At 40.7% G+C, this 12,531-nt stretch overlaps 1 protein-coding gene across 1 annotated transcript; it reads left to right on the plus strand.

Annotated features, from left to right (window-relative positions):
* The first annotated feature begins 501 nt into the window (after nucleotides 1–501).
* Nucleotides 502–11,155, plus strand: LOC6631923 (probable peptidoglycan muropeptide transporter SLC46). The gene is made up of 5 exons (XM_002055714.4): nucleotides 502–752; nucleotides 8,772–9,129; nucleotides 9,234–9,635; nucleotides 9,698–10,438; nucleotides 10,501–11,155. Exons 2-5 carry the CDS (start codon nucleotides 8,780–8,782, stop codon nucleotides 10,790–10,792), a joined length of 1,785 nt encoding a protein of 594 aa, XP_002055750.1. The 5' UTR covers nucleotides 502–752; nucleotides 8,772–8,779; the 3' UTR covers nucleotides 10,793–11,155.
* Nucleotides 11,156–12,531: the final 1,376 nt, after the last annotated feature.

Here is a 12,531-nt window from a genome sequence, read left to right on the forward strand (position 1 = left end):
ATTTTCCAGGATATTTTCAAGTCGGGCACACTGTTGAATTCGGCAAAAATCTTTTTGCAAGAGAGAGTCAGTGAAATTGCAGACGATGTGAAGTTTACGACTCACTTTTTTCTGCAGTTGAATATATTTATGTAATATACATATGCATATGTACATTTGTGTATGCATGTATATACACATTAATATGACTTTTTATTTTATTTTCAAATTCCTTTTGCTTTTGGGATTTTTGACACTGTCGCAGCAGCGCAGAAGCCATCGCTGTCGCTTATCAGATGTCGCACTAGCAGTAGCCGACGGCGTCGGCGTCGACGTTGGCGTTGGCGTTGGCGTCGCCCAAGCACAAGCTGGGATCTGGGCGATCGACGCGTCGCATGCCGCCCGCACGCGCTGCTGCCAGCAGCGACGCTGACGTCGACGTCAACGTCGCCGCCAGCAAAGTTTACCGTGTGGCGAGTCGACGGCACTCATTAAATTCAATACAAATTTTAGTCGCTGAGTTCAGCTCAACGTCGCTGGTTTAGGCATAAAGCAAAGCTCGTTAACCAAGCCCTGTATTAAAAAAAAAAAAGAAAATAAACAACAACAACAAGAACAAGCATAGACAATAGACAATACACAGTTGCAAACGTTTGCCATGTTGTTGCTTCTGTAAAATCGCCGCAGTTACAAATAGAAAAGACAAAACGTGCCTAAATATCATATCCTGGCTGCAAGCGTGTGTTAAGGAATCGAAAGATAACTTGCCTAAAGTGAGTTTCCCGTTACCGGTTGTGTGTGTGTGTGTGTGTGTGTGTGTGCATGCGACTGTGTGTGTGTGTGTGTGTGTCTCTGTGTGGCTTTTACTACTAATTTCATTAAAGACATGTAAATTAAATCAAATTCGCGTTTGTCGTGAAATTTGTTTGGGCTCTCGTATGTGCATCGCACTCTCTCTTTCGCTCACGCTCTCACTGACAATTACTCTCTCCATGTGTGTGTGTGTGTGTGTGTGCTTGTGTCATTGTATTGTTGTTCATACTTTGTTGTTTGTGTGTTGCGTGCCAGCGACATCCTACAAACTAACGTACTACAAATTGTTCACGTTCATAACATTTATGCTATTTGCATATTTTTTTTTTTTTAAGTTTCTGGTTTTTATTTATTTACCTACATATTTATTTATGTACCTTTTTTTTGCTCTTTTCTGTCATTGACTTGATTAATGATATATGTGCTGATTTTTAAGTTGGTTTTTTGTTGATTTTGTTTTTTGTTTTTTTTTTTGTGTGATGATATTTTGTTTTGATACTTTTGCGTGATGATTTTTGATTTTTTTAGTCTTCGTTTGTTGCGTGCTTTTTGATTAATTTACATTTTTTTTTTATATTTTATTTTGTTGGGGAAGTTTTTTCTTTCCTGTTATTTTGATTGCCAAATTAGTGTCTAATTTATCAAAGCGAACTGTTCCCATTTTCTGTTTTGTTTACGGAGTCGCCGCACACGTCGTTTGTTGGAACTGCCGCAATTTTAGACTGTTTAAGTCCCCATAAATAAAACATTGTCTATTCAAAGTCACACACACACACGCAGCTCTCCAAGTGTGTGTGTGTGTGTGTGTCTGTGTGTGTGTGTGTGGGTGTAACTATTTTTAGCTCTTTATTTTATCATTGAATTGCGCATAAATAAAACCTAAAGTCGCTTTATTTTCTATTTTTTTTTTACTTTTTTTCAAACTAATTGTATTTAATTATTTTCAATTTAGAGCTGAACTAAAGCACAGCTTAATTTATATGATGTGTGGTATGCCGCACACGGCTTTGCCGCCCCCAATGTACACACCCCACCCTCCCGTACACCCCCTGCCCACCGATACACCCCCTAAGCCAACCTTATATGTGAATATGCCTTTATATCTGTGTATCGTCGCGATGTATCTCACAGATAGGCATGCAATCAATAACTTAATGGACAATTCAGAGCGCCGTAGATGTGTATGTGTGTGTGTGTGTGTTTCGGTGGGTGTGCGAAAAGTTTTGTCAGCAGCCGGAAATGGGTAAAAATATGATTAGAGACAGCCCGGCAAATTTCCAGCAAATTTCCCGCAAATTGAATTTGTTTTATTAACTGGCAAAGCTTGTTTTCACAGCAGCCGGCTTGCGCCGCGCAACGCCGCGCAACGCGACTCAACGCCGCACACCGCACTGCAGCGCATCGCGCTGGCAAATCTAATAAGTTAATTTTCATTTATATATATTTTTTACTGTTTATCACTGCGTCGGCATGTACATTATTGTGTTAATCTGTCCGAGCTCAGAATTTCCTGCATCAACTCAATGGGGTATACGGGGCATAAGAATCTATACATCTATCGTAAAATAATACTTAGAAACCCGCAAGAAATGTTATATGCCGATTAATTGGGTAATAGACTGTAAGCCCAAGGCAAAGTGATAGATAAATTTGAACTTCGGTCAAGCTTGACTTCAACCAGACATCTGGTAATCTAGTAAATCGGACCACAGTTATATATGCTCTTCCCTAAAAGTTGTTTATTTTGCTATTTTTGAAAAAAACAAGTTTTGGTTGTGCTTTTATTTTGACTCAGAATCGATTGCCCTTTCTACAGGTCTCAACATTTAGATTTGCGAATTTATATAAATTTATAGAGTTATATAAGCTTACAGCTAATTAATACTTTCATGAACCTTCCAAAAAAACATGTTTAATTTTAATAAACATAACTTCAAGGCTAAACAACTAATTCCCAACAATCGAGAAAAACACACTTCAAGTTTATATATCTTTCATCGTGAAGCTTGCAAAATACACCGTGGAAACTTTCGAAATATTTAATGCCCATATATTTAAAGTGGCAAAACATGCCAGATGCGAGAAAAACTGAATTTAAATACACATATTTTAGCTCATTTGAAATTCTCGCGCAATCCAGTAAATCAAATTTATTATGCAAAATTATCGTAAGAATATTTAAAAAAAAAAAAAAACCGCGATAAATTTCGTCGAAAGTCTGTTCGATTAGCCGATTGACACATTGTCTATAAGTACAATTGTCTAAGCGACAGTTAGTTAATATGCCAGATCACGACACTTCCTGGTACAATACAGCCAATACCCAGACCCAAAAGAGTGCATCGACATGTTTGTCTAGCTGTAATTGAGCAAATGACCTCAATGGAAATGCTTACGCTTTTGCCCCAACTCTTGTTGTTGTTGGGGTTCAACGCACGTTTCTCAAAAGTTGGATGACATTGATGGCACTACGAGGCCCATAGAAGTAACTGTAGGCCGCAGCACTACAAGCATATGCTTATATCTGGTAATGCATGCTAATTAGTCAACAGCTTTGGAGCCGAACCAAAGCATAAGACTCTTTGATGATCGTTTCAATGTTGTTTCTAATGTGTTCTATACTTCAAATCAATTGAGTTTTATATACGCGAATGGCATTTACCTGATAGAAGAGTCGGACAAGAGATTGCAAATTAAAATAAGGTTTTCAATTATATTTGACATTTAAAACACCTAGGCAATGACGTTTATTGAAATAAATCATTTTTGCTATCGCCTCTCTATGCGATTTTCATTAGTTGGAGTAAGCTTAATAGATGTCTCTTTTTTTTGAGTGATGTGTTGTAAAATATTTGCTGTAAGTCCTTTTGCTTAATTGCACTCTTAATCTCTTTTCTCCCTCTCTCTTTCACATTCTTACTCTCTGTTTTTTTTTTTCGCCACTTTTGCTTGCTCTTAAGTATTAGCTTTCTGTGCGGTTTTTACTGTCTCAAGTTGTTGCTAAAATTTATTCTTACGCCCTTTTGTTTTACGAATGTGAATAAACTTGCTTTTGCATATCATACGTGTATATATTATGTAACTGATTGGCTTTTTTCTTATATCAACACCCTATGAAATTATTTGTGCATTTAATTTATATCTATCTACTACTCACCTACAAAAGAGAGAATATCTGATAAGGTGCAACAATGTGAAACCGAACAGCGCTGAAAATTACTGGAGTAATTACAAAATTGCATAGTAATCGGTGTGATGAATGTTATTAATTTCAAAGATATTGTTTTTGACAAAATCGCGAAAATATTTCAAGTTCAGCTTTTGTTTTTTTTTTTTTTTTTTATAATAAAAAGAGAGAGTATTACTGCAATCAAGTCTAATTGCATTTGCTTCGACTTAATTTTAGCTAAATTAAAGCCAGTTTTTAAAGCGGTTTGGAGGGGGGGGGGGGGTAGGGGGGCGTTTGATTATTGTATTATTTTATTTAGTATTTATTTACTTCGTTTTTCGGAAATACCAGACTAGCTAGTGGCTCGTCAACTTTCTGCGTTTTGGATAATGCGATCTAGAGATTTGAGTTATATGCAAATCGTTGTCAAAAATGTTTGGCGAGCCGAACTAAACAAAAAAAAAAAAAAAAACTAAGCGGCAATTAAAGGCAATTGAGAAATTTTATTCGCGAGCAAATCGCGAAAAAACTACGATTTAGGAGCCGAACAAAGCATGATAATGATCTTGTGTGTGTGTGTGTGTATCTGAAAAAGACCCGTGAGTGTGTGTGCCACACACTCACACACGTGCACACGCTGGCATGCTAGTCCAAATAGACAGGCAGACGCTATAATTAAGCCAAGCTTGAACTGAGTTGTCTTTGGGCGGCAGCGACAGAGGCAGCGGCGTCGGCGTCGGCAGCGACGCGACGGCGGCAGCGTTGACGGAAGTTGAAGATTAAAACGGCCAGCAATGCACTTTGTGGGTCGCTAGAGTTCTGTGAGTATGTGAGTGTGTGTGCTTGTGTGCATGTGTATACGTGTGTGAGTGTGCTTGTGTGTGACTGTCAAGGTCAATTAGCCGTGCTTAATTTCTGTCACTTTTAATGGATGCTAACAAAAAGTAGTTGCCAAGTTTTCATAAGAGTCAGCCGAAATAAATGTAGGTTTTATACCCTGAACCCATTGAAAATGGTTATAAAGGGTATACTGATTTTATGAAAATGTTTGTAACAGGGTGAAGAAAGCAGCCCCGACCCCATCAGAATCCTTCAGAGCTAAACACTTGTAAGTGGGAACGTAGGTCCTACTAGAGCTCTCGCTGTTTCCGCCTGTTTCCGATAATCAATCAAACAAAATCGAATACTAAATCCGGGTTTTTGAGCACATCTCTTAGGTTTTAAGAGCTAGAGTCGACGAATTTAAAATGTAGCTTCTTGAATAGTATCTGCAGATCAAGTACCTTTCATTTCATAACCCCACCCCTAGCTCGATCTACACTTGGTGTTGGTAAAAGAAGGTTCAGGGTATCCCCTAGTCGGGCACTTTCGTCTAGAGCACTCTTATTTGCCTTGTAGCCAAAGGTATGATATGACATAATATGATATACATACGAATTGTTGTCTTAGGATTTCAAATGCGTTTTGTTTAAGATATGGCATAATATGATATAAAATAATATCATATATCATGTGTATCGGTGTGTTTCAGCATATAAGAATATTATTTTAATTATTTACGGTATCCAAGTATTATATTTCAATGGGCTTTAATATGACAGATACGACATAATATGATATAATATAATATCATATATGTTAGCGCATTTCAGCATACTATAAGAATATTATTTTAATTATTAATAAGTAATATAAGATATGGTTCTACACTATTAATCAAACTTTTTTGTTGCAATGCTCTTTGGCTAAGACAATACAATAGCCTGGGATTTGAACCCGGATCCTCGTCGTTCAGTTTATTATAGACATTAGACATATGTTAGCTTAGATCTAAGAATATTAAAAATAATCATAAAGTTTCCATGGCATTATTATTAAAGTTATATGAGTATAAAAAAAAAAAAAAAACAAAACAGTTTATTTCTGTAAATTCTATTGTGCATATGGTTTATGAGGCTGCAATTCTTAAATTCTTCTTCCATTCAAATATAATTGATAGTTGTTATACTATGTACCGTGATTCTCAGGCAATTACGTTTATTGTGCATCTCGCTCTACGTATTATTCCAATCAATGTTTATTTTTCTTAATTGTTTTAAAACCAGTTTCGAATTGATTTGGAACAGGACTTCAAATATTTGATTCAGATGGTTATTTATTGATTGATTGGGACTTTAAACTATTTTTATGCTTCAAGACCTTTCCTCATTCTATCACAAAAAAAATCACAATATTCTATATATACATATAAAAAAGATATGTAAGCAATTACGAGCGGAACGAGACTTGAAAAGAAAACAATATTTGCTGGCCCTTAGATGACTAATTTCGTAGTTTTCCTAATTAATTATAAAGGCAGATTATCGCGTCTTATATAAACAAATAAATGAATTAAGTCAGATTGAGGTACAAATTGAACCTGTTTCGACGGGGCAATCTTTATGTAGCTAAAGCAAATAATTTAAATGTAAAATTGGGTAAACCTCTCTGCTGAATTAGAATCAGAATTTAATTGGCACACATTAAACCTCGGCTATGCCATTATCCTATGATCTGAAAAGGCGAGTTGTTGTTGTTGTCACATAAAGACTAAACGCCTCATTTAGCTCCAGGTACTTGAACTAATTGAAAGTATGTCTAAAGTGTCTGTTAAACTGCGAGTTAGAGAAATGGAGATAGAGGGAAATAGAACGTCAAATGGCGACAATAAAAGACAAAGTCAGGTGGTAAAACAATTTGGGGAATACCAAAATAATAGATATACATATATATACACGCGCCAAGATAAGCAATTCGAGACAGTTCGAGTGACACAAATGTAATTAGGTTTTCGATTGCTCGTAATGCGACGAAAATGCGTCGTGTTCTACAAGTCCGGGCAAATGTCCTGTCAAAATAAACGAGTCTGCATCGGAACTTGACAAACAGCTGCCGAGCATTATATCGATAAAGGCAAAGAACAAAGCAGTACAGAGTAATTGATAATGATAATTGATAATGATAACCACAGCAGCCGGCCAGCCAGGGGCAGAGCCCCAGGCACGGGCACGGGCACGGGCACAGGCCGTGGCAGTCGAAGTTGCCGTTGCCGTTGACGTTAACGTTAATGTTGATGTCAGCGTAGCGCTTGATTGACACTCGCTCGTAGCATTCATAGACTAGCAAGAGTCGGCAAAAGGGCAAAGGCAAAACATAAAGCGAAACGAGGGGCAAACCCCAAAAACCAGAACCCAAAACAGATATACAAACGAAATACTTTCGCTGGCGATTGTCACTGGCAAATAATCCAATCAGAATAAGTGGGAGATGCGCACGAAAATAGAATGACAACAAAATGTGACAGCGGACAGTGTGACAGGGGGCTGGCGGCAAGCTTGAAGCTTGAATGACCCCAAACCCACCTGTCCCCACACCCCCCGCTCGACCACGATTAATACTCATGCCGTTAAGCAGAAAATTAGAGAAGCGGAACGACTTGCGATCACAACACGACCTACTGAATGATCGATTACAGTATGTATGTTGCGTTGATGGATTCTGTGGAATGCAGATTATACATGCATTTCAGAATGTCTACGGTATGCATAGCATAGGGCAGGGGTGTGCATGTGTGTGTGTGTGTGTGTGTGTGTTTGTTAAAGACATAGCCAAACGCATTACATATTTGTATGTGTGTATTGACTTTAAAGTTCCAGTTATAATCATTTTAATAGCTACATGAAGTACATTTAGTGAAAATACCAAATATATTGTAATTGAAATTCTAGTCATAATTTTTAAGTTAGAGTTAGGTTTAATAAATACCTATACATTTGGGAAAAAGACCAGGTTTTGATTGAAATTTGTATACCCCAGCCAAAGAGGGTATTCAGAGTCTGTCATTTCCGACATTCTTTTAATAGATTATAATTTCTTGAACGCGCCAATCTCCATCTAACCGTGTCTCACTGTCCGTTGTTCACTTTTTATAGTCGTTCCGTCCTCCCAGTTTTTAGATCTTAGTATTCAATGGACTTTGCTACAGCTGATTCTTTTTGCAGCTGACAGTATATATAACTTATACATTTTATTAGCGGTCATAGCAATGCTTATTAAATGGAAAAACTTTTGTATTTATAAATATCACGATTATAAGTCTCGAGTACGTGTAATTGGCTGTTATAGAAAATATGTATGGGTGGAATGGCAGAGAAATTTAATGATTGCATACATAAATATTGCCTTTAAAAAGGTTTTGATTACAAGCCAAAAACATGTTATTTTACAGTGTTCTCAGTTGATTACAAACTTTGGATAGCGATTAAAAGTTAGATTATGAAATTAAATAGCAAAGTAATTGTTCATAGAGCTAAACTTGTGATCAATATTATGAAGCATTAACGAGCGCTCTCTTGAATGTCGTCTTTCTATGAGATTCTCATGGTCTCAATTAAGAAAATACGAACTGTTTTCTGTCTTATAGGGGTGGACAGTAGCCTAGTAAATCTGGCTTAAGATATCAAAGAGCTGAATTGTTTTTACATTGTTAAATTGAAAACAAATTTGATCCGTGGTCAAAAGCTTCAACCAGCCCTCTCTAAAATAAGGCTCTTCTATGAGAAACTCATGGCCTCAAGGCTTGTAGAATTTTCATGTATATCTTTAGAAAAGTCAAGGTCAAAGTAAAGTCAAGTCAGACCTTTTAAGCTTGTGAACTTTTTATGTTGGGCGTGCTTATCACCGATATTCAATCTCTTTAACGTGTTTTGTCACTTAAATATCGGCTTTCTAATAGATTCTCTTGTCATATTTTGTTGCTTCATTCAAATAGATACGATTATGTCACCCAAGGACGGCGGCGGCATTGACCACACCAAGCACAACAACAAATATACGCTCAGTCACACTACAACGTCGCCAGGCACGCAGCTGGGCCAGGAGAAGGCTACCGATGGCAGCGGTGAAAAGACAGCCACGCCAACGGCGAAGCGCACCTGGCGCGAGAAGCTGCGCCTGGTGGCCAACAACATTACGGTGGAGCCCATACTAGCGGCGTATATTATGCCCAGTGTGCTCTCGAATCTGGCCACGCAGAACCTCAACTTGGAGAAGGCGTGTCGTGTGAACATGGCCTACGGAGACGAGATCTGCGATGCGCTCACCCGCCGCCAAACGGCCAACTACACGCTGTGAGTGAGCTTCCCGTTCTCCCTATCTCTCTATCTATCTCTCTCTCTCTCTCTCCCTCTCTTGCTCTCGACAATAATTGAATCCCATAATTCTCTATCTGCAGCGAGGAGGAGACAGTGCAACAGATGGTCGCTCGAATGGCCGCATGGAAGACGGTGATTCAGTCGCTGTTTCCCTGCCTGCTGATCCTGTTCTGGGGCTCATGGAGCGATCGCCATCGCCGTCGCAAGCCGTGCATTCTTATACCAGTGGTTGGTGAGTTCCTCGGCGTTGTCGGCCTTATGCTCTGTGTCTACTTTGAGAACGCGCCAATGGAGGCGGCCGCCCTAACGGAGGCCATTTTTCCATCGCTCAGCGGTGGCTGGTTCACCATGCTGATGGGCGTCTTTAGCTACATTGCGGATATAACCACCGAGGAGGAGCGCACCCTGCGCATTGGCATACTCAACGTCTGCTTCTCGGTGGGCGTGCCCATTGGCATGGCCTTTAGCGGTGTCCTGCTCAAGTAGGTGCTCAAATAGGCGCAGCTGGGTAGCTCTCCCGATTAATTCCGTCTTCTCTTTCCAGGCAAATCGGGTTCTATGGCGTATTCTCCATTTCGGCGGCCTTCTACGTGCTGGCCTTTGTGTATGGCTTCTTCTTTCTGGAAGAGCCCGTGGCACGACCGGAAAAGACCGCACCGCAAAAGAGTCTGCTGGCGGATTTCTTCGACAAGGAGCATGTGGTGCAGACCTTCCGTGTGGCCTTCAAAAAGGGCGAGAATCAGCGCCGCCAGCGTGTCATCCTCTTGATGATTGTCGTCATGGTGATCATTGGGCCACTTCATGGCGAGATGGCAGTCACGTATCTGTTCACGCGCTTCCGGTTCAACTGGTCCGAGGTCGAGTTCAGCTTCTTTTCCACCTATGCAATGTTCACGGGCCTCATTGGCGTCATCTTTTGTGTGGGCATACTTTCGCACAAACTAAATATTGATGATGCGCTGGTGGGCGTGCTCTCCAGCACCTCAAAAATACTGTCGTCCTTTGTGTACGCCTTTGCCACGCTGCCGTGGCACATGTATCTGGGCGGACTGGTTGAGATCTTCAATGGCACCGCGTTCATAGCCATGCGCTCGATAGCCACCAAGCTGGTGTCCAAGGATGAGCTGGGCAAGGTCAATTCGCTCTTTGGCGTCGCCGAGGCACTAATGCCCATGGTCTTTGCGCCCATGTATACGACTCTGTACGCGGCCACGCTCCGGGTGCTGCCCGGAGCCTTCTTTCTTCTCGGCGGCGGCCTAACCGTCTTCTCCGTGGGCATCTTTCTGTGAGTATACATCCGTACGTCTAGCTACTCACTCTTGATACACCCTGACTTTCTCTTTGCAGCTGGATGTACCGCTTCCAGGTGCGGCAGCGTCGCAACGAGTCGCGCTCGGACACGGAGCACGGCTCCATACGAGAGCCCAATGGCAACATCAATGCTGTCGAGGCGCTGGCCCTGGCCAGCGAGGCCAAGGGCCAGCTGAATGGCATCATTGCAAATGTGATACACGAGTCCCTGGAACATGCTGAGGCACATCCAAGCCCAACGGCAACGGCGACAGCGTCGCGGCAAAATGGCATTGAGAATCGCGGTTATGTGCAGGACGCACTGGATGCCAAGGTCAAGGATACCTAGAAGCACGTACCCGTCTGCTATATGTATATATATATACACACACATATATATATATATATGCATCTTATATATATATTGTATAATTATTCTGTGCCTACTTATTATGCCGACCTGCGAATCGAACCGAGATCGCGTTTTGAAGTGCCTCCAAATCGGTGAAGCAGGTCGCGTATTATCTGTACCTACGTATCGTACGATCTGTAAATTGTTTAGCCCTAAGTTAAGAAAAATTTGTAATATTTTTTTTTCGGATCGAATTTGCTATGCTACGTTTTTTTTTTCTGTGCGTCTTTGTACTATTATATTTTTTTTGTGCTTAGATTTAAGACTGTAAAAGTATTGAATAAATTTAATAACGTCCAATCGGAGCTTGACCTTTGCATAGCGGATGTGGCCGCAGGATATGTCGGAAAACGACACCGCCTATTTGGACAATGGAACACTGTAATCAGTTTTTGTGGCAACTGCGCCGCGACAATTACACACACAAATAACACAACCCAAACCAGGTCGAGAGACTGCTGTCCAAAATGTCCTGGCTGCCTGGCTGCCTGGCTGCCTGGCTGCCTCCCTGGCTGACTGGCTGGACGACCGGCCTATCGCGCACTTCCTGTCCGCCGGAAAGCGAACAACGGCCGCACAATTGGTTTGCTCATGTCGCTGATAATTGTCGTTTGCGTTGCATAAAACGGATGCGTGATGTTTTCCCTACTTCGGGCACATCAGCTATGCCCAGAGCTAAGCGCTCTTCTGGTACTTAGCTCAGGTGAACTTGAACCTTTTTATCGAAAGCAACGTGTTCTCGCTTAAAACTAAACTAATTTCAATTAAGTATTTGATATTTCAAAATTAAACCATATTAATCGATTTTCGTTTAATTCGTTGGGTGATCTTTGGGTCCTCCGCTGCACATTCAAAACTTATCTAGTAATACGAATTTTAATTAAAAACTCGATGTTTCAGAGCTAGTCGATATTAATCGATTTTCGCCTGATGTAATGATCGACAAATCTCTTGCCTTCTCATAATGTTCTGCTGACCATTCCTTCAGAATTTACCCAGCGATAAGCATTTAAATTTATAAATTTTACTTGTTTTCGCAAATTAACGCACATTTTACATAATAAAATTGCCTGCAATCAATTAATTTATATTGTTTAATATGCCACATAAAACGCATTGATTGCAATTGGTTAATCGATTATATTTTATGTGTAATTGTTGCTGTACATCGATGCTGTCTCAAGGTAAGCATTCACACAATGTCCTTTGAAATTTCCTTTTGGCTATAAAATATCTTTTTCTTCAAGTATATTTACTTATCGATATATTCGTCTGACTATCGATAACGCGAAATCAATCGCTCTTGATAATTCACAGCCAGAGCACTCGCGCTTCGTGGTGCTGTCGTGTGTTGGGATGTTGCTATCGTTGTTGCCATTTGGCGACCGCATGCGGCACATACTGCACTTGACAGCCACGCGCGTTGGAGGTTGAGGGCGGCTGGTAGGCGTGGCAATTGCCCAACATTGCCCAACGCAGCTCCGCTGCCTTTAATTACTTTTTTCGATATCGACTACGGCAGTTGGGCGCATACGCCTACCTGGGCACGCCCACAGCGGGCGCCCACTCGATCGGATCAACGGCAGCGGGAATGGGCCAGAAACTCACCAAACAGCATCCACAAACATGTTGCCAGCAACTTTGTTGATAGGCCTGCTTGCTGGCAGCATGTTGCT

The sequence above is a fragment of the Drosophila virilis genome, chromosome X (genome assembly GCF_030788295.1).
Source record: "Drosophila virilis strain 15010-1051.87 chromosome X, Dvir_AGI_RSII-ME, whole genome shotgun sequence".
Taxonomy (NCBI): Eukaryota; Metazoa; Arthropoda; class Insecta; order Diptera; family Drosophilidae; genus Drosophila; species Drosophila virilis.

Excerpts from the sequence above, each read along its gene's own strand:
- LOC6631923 (XM_002055714.4), top strand. The coding sequence starts at position 8,780 with ATGTCACCCAAGGACGGCGGCGGCATTGACCACACCAAGCACAACAAC. Across the intron at positions 9,130-9,233 it reads CAAACGGCCAACTACACGCT|CGAGGAGGAGACAGTGCAAC; the intron begins GTGAGTGAGCTT and ends CTCTATCTGCAG. Across the intron at positions 10,439-10,500 it reads TTCTCCGTGGGCATCTTTCT|CTGGATGTACCGCTTCCAGG; the intron begins GTGAGTATACAT and ends TTCTCTTTGCAG.